Raw genomic sequence first — 10,853 nt, 5'->3', positions numbered from 1 at the left:
ACCAACAAACACGCACATGATTTAAAGGGAAACACCTAATTTGTGTAAACCACATGCCAGTCGGAATTCTTGAGGCCGAATACAATACCAAGGGCGTACCTATTAGCCATGAAGATTGAAGTGCAGCGTGACGCCCTGGACCATGGATCCGTACGTTACTGCACGACATTACATTGCCGTGGGCCCATTTTGGTGACCTTTGAAGAGCAAGGAATGCGCTCATCACATCGTCTCCACAGCACGGTATTGAGACCACCGTGGCATATTAGTCCTACAGGCTAACTTCTAGCCCACCTGAACAGATTTAAAATAATTACTTATTAGGCCGGGAGCTCAGCGATATGGAAATACACTAGCTCTAGGGACACTGTAAAACTATGGTGCAAATGGACTGTCTCTAACGCGCCGCCAGATGGAGCGGACATCTTGTGAATCGCAAACGAACTGTCAGTCAGAACTTGCCAAGTCGAAACGTGCAGACACACCCGAACCTGGTGCCCGTCTATAGCCCCTATAGGCCTAATCGCCAATCTTCCACCTGCGAGCAGACTACATGCAGTGCTGTTGCAGTGTTGGGGCTGTCCGACACAGCTCTTCACACCGGCGCTGCCTTCTTCAACATTTCACACCAGCCGTCGATTGAATTAAATTCTGTTGTTGATCGAATTATGCTAATCGAACAGTGATAATCCCCGCAGCACCCTCTGCACTATGACACTCACTGTACATTGTATGTACACGGCTGATTGCATACATGCCATCGCATGATGCCTGATGTGCATGTGTAGATGTATTTGATGAGGTGCAATATCATCAGGGCAGGGTCTGATGAAGACGTGTGAATAATTGACATATCCACCCCAAGGGCCGGCTATTGTGTTTGTGAATCGCATCTAATTGCAATCATCCGATGCACTGACAGCATCAGCTAGCTGCAGGCAAGTGCGCATAAAGCTGTTGATTGCTCGACGCGCTCAGTGTGTTGAAACAAACAGCTGCGACAATTGCCTCTGTTTCCTTGCGCGTGTGTCACTTAGCCGGCAATCAGCGGCCGGAGCAGGGCTGTGACTCAGGTGATGCGATCTGCCGCGCAGTATGCACTGCGGCATAATCATATTATGCAGTTTGTGCATGCTCGCGCTTCGTCCATAATTTCCTTTGTTTGTGCCGCGACCATCTGCTCCGCCCTGTTCCTGAGCAAGTGTCTAGTCCTGTACTCGTGCATGTCATGATGAACCATCCGACAGTCCGCCACGCATCTGCCCATATTGTCAGCGCGCCCATATCATGAAACGTGCAGCCATGCGGGGTTTGCACACGGTTACAATACACGGGAGCGACTATTCGCCCCCAGGGGATAATGTCATTACAAAGAATTCCTGGCTGGTTCCAGATATCCCGAATTTCCAAGATGAACATGGATGCTCATCAAAATCCCAGCCGGAATCCGAAAATTGTTTTTTTTTTGTTGTCAAGAAGTCTCCAAGGGAGTTCTTTCCTTTAGGTAACTGGTTGGGTATGGAGTCATCCGGATCTTGGGTTGACTTTACCGGAGTGGATGGGTAGGGGTGGGGTGGAGTATCATTCAATGGAGTGTAATTTCATGTGAACAGTAACAGGCCAGCCGTGTGCACTACTGAGTACTAGTGGAAGGAGTTTAGAACAGTCAGTCTACGCTTCCTCTTGCCCAGCATTGTCACCACGCTGCGTCCGAAGTTGACCTGCGTAGAACCGGTCCGAACATCTACAATGAAGTTCGTGAACTCCTGGCTGGTTGCGTGATAATCATAACAGTCTTTTCAAAGTCTTCATCTGGTTCGAAAATTAAAATATTTAATATTTAAAATGTTGCAGGTGAGGAGCCTAAAGGTGGTTCTGTTCTTCACTCTAATTGCATTATTGTCTCCCAGAAATCTGTCTTCATCTGACATTGTGATTACTAGCACAATGAACATGTGATCATTGTACTGTCGACGGGCTGATAAGGCGATGGGCGAATGTCAACCGAAGATTTCACCTGAAGGCATGTGCTGTCAAATTAAAGAACAAGGAGCGGATTCTTTACATGCTTCCACAGGCGCAGTGTAGCTGTTTGATCAGGCTGTTGTTCTAGTCTGGGGCAATCTAGACCTCACTTTGCCCAGGAATTGTCACCTGAAGGGCCACTGGATGGTTCTAGTGTGTTACGTATCACATAGTCCCAGTCTTCCTTTATGCACGTTCGAACGGTCGTGTCACACATCCCAGCGTGAGTAAACATCTGCGCGTCTTCGCTGGAAAGCCATCTTCCTCGCGTCAATCTTGTGCGTGTTTTCGGGGCACGTTGCGAAGCGTTCCTAATTGAAAAGAATGCTTTGCTGATAGGTACGACATTGCTGCTTGCCTGGATTGTCACGATCAAGTGCTATTGGGCCACTTTCAAGGAGTAATCTTGCGCGAGACAACAGTATCTTGGCGTGGCCAGGCGCATTGTGTTGTGGACGTATTGTGCGAGGGCGATACGCCGGGCACGGCTACCGGAAACACCATAGCGACCAGTCCTACAATGTTAGCACGACCATGTCGCGACAATGAGCAGCAACCTCACTGCCACTGCGACAGTATCAGATGAATCAAACAATGCAACGTTAGCAACTTACCAACGTAGTGTATTATTGTCTCGTCAGGTACTAGGTGTGTATTGACATGTTAACACACGAGTTGTCTGCGGCGAGAAGTGAGTCCTGTCAGCCGCTCGCCATCTAGAGTGGCCACAAGGCGAGGTGTCAAGGTCAACGAGTTTGTGTTTTCAGGAATGGCTGAACATACTGCGAATCGTGCGCACCATAAACAGGTCGTTCATATTCTGATACTGGAAATACTATACTCCATAGTCGGTACTTGTATTTGGACCTAAATACCATAATCTACAGTTGCATAATGTGAGGCGGAGCGGGGACAATGTCGATTGTTGGCATTATGCCGGGGGCAGCCGTGCAAGGCACAAACTTGTAGAATGTCTGTAGTGATCGTACTGCACATGTTTAGCATGCCTGTAAAGAGAGAGCTGCCGCTAGGGTTTATCGGGTGTTAGCGGCCGTCGTGAGTTCCCTTCGGGAACGGATACGATAATTTACTTTTTTTTTTTTTTTTTTTAAAGAGATGTTCGAGAAGATTCCAACTTCATTCTACACTTGCCTGCAACACTGGTGGGAATTCCAAGACATTTGCATGGACACGTTCGTTGATGAAAGTTGCATGCGCGCACGCTGTTATTGCACGCCCATCTACGCAACACCACCACACAGCACCTTCAACATACTTTACATTGCAGCACACTGAAGTGTGAACAAGTCTCTTATACAGGCAATCATAAAAAATGATAGCACAGACTCTGGCGCAACAAATAACGAAAAGGCAAACCGAAACGTATTTCAAAATAACGCGAAAATGAAACTTGATAGTCCACATGCACACACAATGATAACTCCATTCTTGATAGCCCCTGCTAAGGGCGCATTCGAATTGTCATTCTTTGCATTTTCGAGGAGTTCCGTTTTCCTGAAGAGGTGGTTTATTGGCCTCGTCAGAAAACGAAAGTCTCCTTCAAACTCCTCGAAACTCCATAACATCATCCGATGGGACAGGTGGGGAGTTAGTTCCGAAGAGTTTGGAATAGCCACGTCGAGATGGTCGATCGGATCGCGGACGTCATTATCGCCCTGACAATTCCACTGAAAAACTCTAAATTGATAGAAACAGTTTTATTGGGACACTTCAACTATTCTTTTTGGGAATTTGTTCGAACAATTGATGAAGACAATTCGAACGCGCCCTAAATCTGTCTGGACCTGTTAGCCAGTTAAATTACCAATAAGCGGGGCTCACTGAAGTGGATGATTGCGCGCATCCCTGTTTTCTTCTTCTTCTTACGATCATACCGGTAGACCCGAAACTAAATTTCCGAACATGCAGCTAAGCCGCTTCGACCGATGGGAATTGTGTGTGTGTTTTTTTTTACCATGATCACAGCTCACAGGCAAAGACAAAAAAACTGCATAGTGAGAGCATAGTGATGGTGAGGCTTTTTTCCCTCAGCCGACCTGAGGTCTCGACGTCATGGGGACATAAAACGCACCAGAAAGAAAGAAGAAGAAAATGAACGGAGTGACAGGTACATGATACGAAAAGTTAGGAGGAGAGACAGTACAATAGAAGGAGGGGAGCTAGGAAGAGAAGGAGAGAACAGAAGAACAATTGTGAGGAGTTGTGCGCTGATGATGCTTTCCGGGGTCGCATAAAGTGCTGGGATATTGCCTGGTGATTACACTAGTTGAGCATGAAACTGAGAGTTGAAATGAATTATTGTCCCTGTTCCGCCTATTGATACTGGCTAACCTCAATCTGCGGACAGCATGCTGTTTCGTTCTTTGTGAACTCCTCAGCGCAACGCAGAGAAAATGAGGCCGAACCTGATAGCAATGAAAATAAAATTTCCAAAGCCAGATTTAAATCAGGCCCGAACCTACCTTGCCAGAGTGCTCAAACTAACGAGTCATGAGCTCTGTGTATTAAATGCAAACAGCAAAGGCACCACCCCACATGAGAGTACTCAAAGTGACCTGGCTATTAATTAACCAGTACATTATGTATTGATACTGGGTGACCTCGCTATTAATATTATTAACCAGTACATGTAATGGTATTCAAGTGACGAAGGAGAATGTACATGGCCATGTTCTTGTCTATGGCAGCATTGCAGTAGTTCTGAAAGAAGCTTCAAGGGAGGTCTTCCCCTGGCTCTCTTTCTACAGTGTGAATTACTTGACCTGTGTCGGTGATCACCGCCTGCAATGTACATATACATGGTGCCTGCTCAATGCCGACTCTGCATACTCAGCATGTGTATCATGTACAGGATTATGCATGTATGACGTCATGAGTGTGTATCTCCATATGCCCATTGCGTAATGATGTCATGCGTACGCGACCAGCCTGGAAAATGCCGAGTTGTGGGCAGAAGCAAATCTAGGCCGTGTCAGCTGCTTCTGCAAGGAACACTTTTCGTAGTATTTTGTTTATCGGAGATGGAGGCGCAGGCTGTGAAGCTCTCCGAGGACGATGTGCCTGGAGCATCGTTAGGTCGGAATCCTGATGGCTCTCAACGCTTGGCAAGTCAACTTTCCGTGAAAGAATTGAAGCGTTGGCTAGCTTGCCGTAATGCTCGTCGATCGGGAACGAAACCTGAATTGCTGAAAAGGTGAGATTTGTGCTGGGATTTTTCTTTAGACCTAATTGCAAGACGGTATGGTAATACATGTAGTGAGTAGAACCGGGAAGTAACATTGTTTGGGTTTTACGTCACTTCGCCTTTAGTTAGGAATTATCCCACATATCCTCCCATAATCATTATTTTCCTTTTTCGGTTGTCAATGTTTTCAATTTTGAAATTTATTTCGTTGTTTGGGTGTTGTTCTTTGTGTTCAACAGAGTTGAAGACTACATACGTGGTGGCTTGGCACATGAAATTGTTGACCCTGATGGTGGTGTAAACATTGCTGCTAAAGCTGAGCGTCTGAAGTCCGCAGGTGTCGTGCACCCCAATCTAAGAAGTGTCCCCCCGTTCCCCACCGAGGGATGGAAGGATAATCTAAGTCAGCTGCCATCATTCTCATTCCGAACCCTGTATGTGCATTTCACAGAGCGGACGGTCCAGGAAGTCATCAGTGGGCACGAGATTGCAAGAGGTGACGACACTGCTGCTATTCCTGCTACTTCACATGCCAGTGATTCTGCTGATAGTGCTGTCGCTGCTGATAGTGCTGTCGCTGCTGATAGTGGTGTAGCTGCTGATAGTGCTGTCGCTGCTGATAGTGCTGTCGCTGCTGATAGTGGTGTAGCTGCTGATAGTGCCGTCGCTGCTGATAGTGCTGTCGCTGCTGATAGTGCTGCCGCTGCTGATAGTGCTCTCGCTGCTGAAGTTGATGACGAATGGGAGGATGATGATGGGGAGGATGACGAGGAGGTTGGTGATTCCGGCACAGCCAAGTACAGCTCGTTCCGTGGAATAGACAAAGGGTTCAGGTTCTTCAAGTCAGGCCACATCCAGAAGATCCAGTTCAATTCACTGCCTGTCTTTCCACAATTCTGTTTTGTCCGCTGCGTCGTCCTGCCCTCTTTCCGGAAGGACAGGAAATACAACGTTCGGATATGCTGCACTGCTGGCGGTGTGTCACATGTCCCTACGGTTCTCACTGCCTATTGCACATGCCCTGCTGGGTTAGCTGGTTCCTGTAACCACATAGCGGGCCTATTATATGCATTGGAGGACTTTGTAAGGCTTGGCCTGCGTGAAGAGGCAGCCAAAACGTGTACTGAGAAACTGATGCAATGGAATCAGCCCCGAGCAGCACGCGTCAAGGCCAGCAGAGTAACGGAAGTCCACCTGAAGAAGGACACGTATTCAGGCAGAGATCTTGTAGAAAAGAAAAAGAGCATCCCGTTTTATGACCCCAGGCCTACAAACCGCAGATTCGTCAATCCTGAGGCAGTTGCCAGGCTGCGTACTGACTTGGAGCGCGTTGAGGAGAAGGCTCTGGCTGAGGACAAATCGGGAAAGATCAAGATGTATGGCAGCTCATGTTGGCTAAAGCTACTTGAACCTTCTCCTGTCCCAAGCCCAGATGACTCGGAATGTGACGAGGGCAGCAGCAGTGAGTCAGACAGTGAGCGCCAGATGGGTGTACCAGAGTCTTCTTGTGAGGCGCCTGTGCCTATGGCCGCTATTAATCCGGAATCGCCTGCTGATTTTTATGAACACCGTGTTGCTGTGTCCAGTGCCCGTGCAGCTGAAATTGCAAGGGAGACGAAGGGACAGTCAACTAACCTCTCCTGGTACAACGAGCGGCGACTACGAGTGACTGCAACACTTGTTAAGAGTATTGCAAGCCGACGAAGTGATGATTTCTCCACCATCATCAACAGGAAATTGGCTCCACCGCAGCATCCTACAGCGGCTATGAAGTATGGCTTAGCGCATGAATGTGATGCTGTCAAAGCCTACATCACACGTGCACAGACTTCGGATGTTCCTGTTCTCGTCGAATCCTGTGGCCTTTTCATCCATCCAACCAAACCATGGCTTAGTGCTTCGCCTGATGGTCTAGTCATGGTCAATGGCAAACTGCAGCGTGTGGTGGAGATCAAGTGTCCTTTCACCATGCGGAATGGTATGTCGCTTCGTGAGTTTGCTGGACGGCGGACTTCATGCTTGACGGATGTTGATGGCAATTTGGTCCTCAAGCGAACGCACACCTACTACTACCAAGTTCAAACGCAGATGTATGTTTGCGATGTGGAGGCTGCCGACTTTGTCATATGGTTTCCAGATGGTCTGTTTGTGGAAACTGTCGCTGCTGATCATTCCCTTGTGAAGGAGTTTCTGCCCCGACTGGAGAAATTTTATTTCTCGCATTACCTTCCGGCCATTCATGCTGCTCTAATGTGATGTTGTTCTTAATGTCAACACTGGACTTCTTTCGAACTTTCTTTTCCTAGTTACTATTTTTTTTACTAGAGCCACGTAAACCCGTCATGTGTGAGCCATGAATAAGGGGAGTGGTGGCGTGGTCTGGGATGCTCTGCCGACCTTGGGTCTCGGCTTCATCACAACCAGGCCAATAGCAGAGAGAGAGAGAGAGAGAGAGAGAGAGAGAGAGAGAGAGAGAGAGAGAGAGAGAGAGAGAGAGAGAGAGAGAGAGAGAGAGAGAGAGAGAGAGAGAGAGAGAGAGAGAGAGAGAGGGAGGGAGAGAGAGAGAGACTTCACCATAGCACTATTCGAGAACTCACAATCTTCTTTCAAAGTTCTTGTTTTCCATTCAATCATAAAATACACTGTTAGTTCTCGTGGAGTACTCACAATCTTCTTTCAAAGTGATTGTTTTTCTATTCAATCATCAAAATTAATACACTGTACTCGTGGAGTACTGAACACGATTTGTAGGCGTCTGAGTACTGGCTGGGTAAGGGACTGGTTTAATGGATGTGCCAATAGGAAGCACTAGTAAAAGGAATGGCAGCTTAGAACACCGTAGGTGACGAAATACAATAATGATCAAATAATAGGGTGTGGGGTGGTGCCAAAACCAGAAAGAACAGAGTAATGACAACGCTCTCAACGCAGCAAATAGAAACAGCAAATAGAAAGAATAATGCGCACAGCTGCACCTAAATAATACAGTTTCTGGGAACACCACCGTTTAGGTCTGTGATAATATAAAAATGTTCGCTTATTTACATAATTATGTACATTGTTCAACAGGACAGGGCGATTTATGAATGAAGGTGTGAAAATTGTATTGACATCGAGACCATATCAGGTAGCAACCAATGTGGGTTGGTAATTGCATAAAACACACGCTGAGAAGACAGCTTGCTCAAGAATATCAAATAAATTGTTGTCAATGACACCATCAAGAAGACGATATTGCTTGATGCGGTTGATGGCTCTTTCCACATGAATTCTTACAGCAGCGATGGACTTCGTTTCGACAACATCCTGGGGGAGCATTTGATGTGCCTTGGTGTTAAATGGTGGAATATTCAGCCGGACACCGTATGGAGCAAGGAGGTCTTGGATGTTGAAGCCCTTGTCCGCCATGACTGAGTCACCATGGTCCATCAGTGAGATGAAGCCCGAGTCAATGACTATATCCCTGTCCGAGATTGACCCCTCATACAACGTGGAGACAAAGCTGATAGTTCCGTTAGGAGTGATTCCAATGAGGGACTTGCACGTGGTGTGATTTTTGTAAGCGGAGAATGCTGCATTGTTGGTGGACAGACGGGACGGCCGCTCGATGAAAAACTCAGTGCAGTCAATAATGACTCTAGTAGTGGGGTAGTATATCTTGAAAGATTTGGGCATGTCTTTGTCGATACGCCGACGAGACGGGAACACCAGCAATTCTTTAAAGGTCACATACATCAAATTCACCCATGACGTGAAGTACCTTGACAGGGTTGAACTGTCCACCTTGAATCGATCTGCCAGATCGTCCAACACGAGTCCTTGCCGTAACCTGACACATACAAAGAAGAATTGCATCTCCAGGCTGAGTTTAGGCAATGGACCATTCTTTCTCCCGAGTCGCTCACCATCAAGCTTCGTCCTCGATCCTTTCCAAGCTCGCATCTCAGCAGCGTCTGACTCCAGATAGCGAAAACATGCCATAAACATGTCAAATGACGTGAAGCCGGTGTAGAGCTTCACCATGTGGGCCTTCTCAGAGAACCTACGGATGTCAAATTTGTGCAGGACCAGGCTTTCCTTTGTCTGCCTGAGCTCCTCTTCCAATGTCTTTTGCTCTTTCCACAGTTTGGAGCAAAGACCCACACTCACATCCCGAGACGACTTAGCGGACTGCAGTTCTAAGTCAAGCTTCTCATTTTTCAAGTTCAATTCTGCTACTTGTTGCCTGAGTCTCTCCAACTCATCCACTGAGTCGTCCTGGTGGCTGCCCTCACCGTCATCCACAACCATTGCCTGAGCATCTTCGTCACTCGAACTGGAGTCTGACGTAACCGGCTTCAAGAACACCCGCTTAGCTGGTGGTTTTCGCGAAGGGCCCTGTGTCGCTGATTTATGGAACGAGAAGACGGTAGGTACTGTTCCAGGTACCAAGCGCGGTCGAGGCTTGCCACCCTTTCCCTCCTTTTGTCTTCGTTTCAAAGCACGATCACTCACAACACGATAGTCACTTTCTTGGAAGTGTAGTCCGCAAACTTTTGTTGTTTTCGGCTTCACCTTGAAGTGCTTCCCTTCATCACGACGAATGGCATGTAGCCAAGCAGACTTCAAAGCACGATCGGTTGGAAAGTCATGGAACTTTGGTGAATTTGGTTTTCCATACTCAGATTTGCACAACGGAACACAACAGTAGCTACCAGTGACTCTAGGCTTGTCACCATCGTCTCCTGACAGAGAAGAATCGCTGCTGCCATCGGGATCAAACCCAGTCGCCGCCATCACATACGGTACTACATGTACAATGTACAAAACTGAACTAAAGACACGAACAAGAAAAAAGCACTGCACCAAACAATCAAAATAAATTTTTACAAACTCTTTGGCAAGGAAGAGGTTGCGGGCAAAGACTTTTGCCCACAACTCGGCACTTTGCCACGGCACGCGATTACATCATCTCTCCCAAATATAGGATTACGCAATGAGCTTATGGCTATCAATCGTCTCAAGCATCCTCTCTAGTCTCGGTTGTTTGTTCTTATTCTTTCTGGCCTTCACTATGACCGGAACCTTGATGCTGACTGATATGACTGATTCTATGAGATACTCAGTACTCAGTACTGAGTACTTGATTGAGCAGCTAACTGACTGTACTAGTCTGTTGTCATGTTGAGGAGTACGAGTGTTCCCAGCCTAATGAACTACATGTACTTTGATAATCCAAGTACGGTATAATTCAATCACAGCCTTCGCTATTGTCCATGGCCATAGTGACCACTGCCTGATGACAGCCTATGCTATAGACTAATATAGTGCTTGACTGCGTGAGTGCGTGATTGCATTGTGATGAGGCTAGAATCCGATCTGACACCACTTAGACTACAAACGTGGTCTGTACTGCCCTGTTGGTTCCTCGCCCACCAATCCATTCATCCATTTTTGTACCGTGAGATATGAATGGTTTTTCACCCTGAAGATGGGCGATGCCCGAAAATTTGGTGCATTCCATTTGTATCTAATATGTACATGTACTCAATCTGCGCACAGCATGTATATATTATATATTTTTTGGAAGTGAAGTGAACTTATGCAGCGAAGAGACCGTAGTTGGAGAGTTTGAAGTGAAGTG

The 10,853-nt window shown here is 47.0% G+C and overlaps 2 protein-coding genes across 2 annotated transcripts; one reads left to right on the top strand and one right to left on the bottom strand.

Moving 5' to 3' along the window:
* Nucleotides 1-5,014: 5,014 nt before the first annotated feature.
* Nucleotides 5,015-7,872, top strand: LOC135819893 (uncharacterized). The gene is made up of 2 exons (XM_065333193.1): nucleotides 5,015-5,239; nucleotides 5,470-7,872. Exons 1-2 carry the CDS (start codon nucleotides 5,067-5,069, stop codon nucleotides 7,484-7,486), a joined length of 2,190 nt encoding a protein of 729 aa, XP_065189265.1. The 5' UTR covers nucleotides 5,015-5,066; the 3' UTR covers nucleotides 7,487-7,872.
* A 481-nt stretch (nucleotides 7,873-8,353) lies between these two features.
* Nucleotides 8,354-10,006, bottom strand: LOC135820206 (uncharacterized). The gene has a single exon (XM_065333519.1). It carries the CDS (start codon nucleotides 10,004-10,006, stop codon nucleotides 8,354-8,356), a length of 1,653 nt encoding a protein of 550 aa, XP_065189591.1.
* Between the last annotated feature and the right edge of the window lie 847 nt (nucleotides 10,007-10,853).

The sequence above is a fragment of the Sycon ciliatum genome, chromosome 6 (assembly GCF_964019385.1).
Source record: "Sycon ciliatum chromosome 6, ocSycCili1.1, whole genome shotgun sequence".
NCBI lineage: Eukaryota > Metazoa > Porifera > Calcarea > Leucosolenida > Sycettidae > Sycon > Sycon ciliatum.
The sequence above is the reverse complement of the archived record's forward strand: the minus strand, read 5'-3'. Positions and strand labels throughout refer to the sequence as shown.

Coding starts and splice junctions, on each gene's coding strand:
- LOC135819893 (XM_065333193.1), top strand. CDS start 5,067: ATGGAGGCGCAGGCTGTGAAGCTCTCCGAGGACGATGTGCCTGGAGCA. Junction 5,240..5,469: donor AAACCTGAATTGCTGAAAAG/GTGAGATTTGTG, acceptor TGTGTTCAACAG/AGTTGAAGACTACATACGTG.
- LOC135820206 (XM_065333519.1), bottom strand. CDS start 10,006: ATGGCGGCGACTGGGTTTGATCCCGATGGCAGCAGCGATTCTTCTCTG.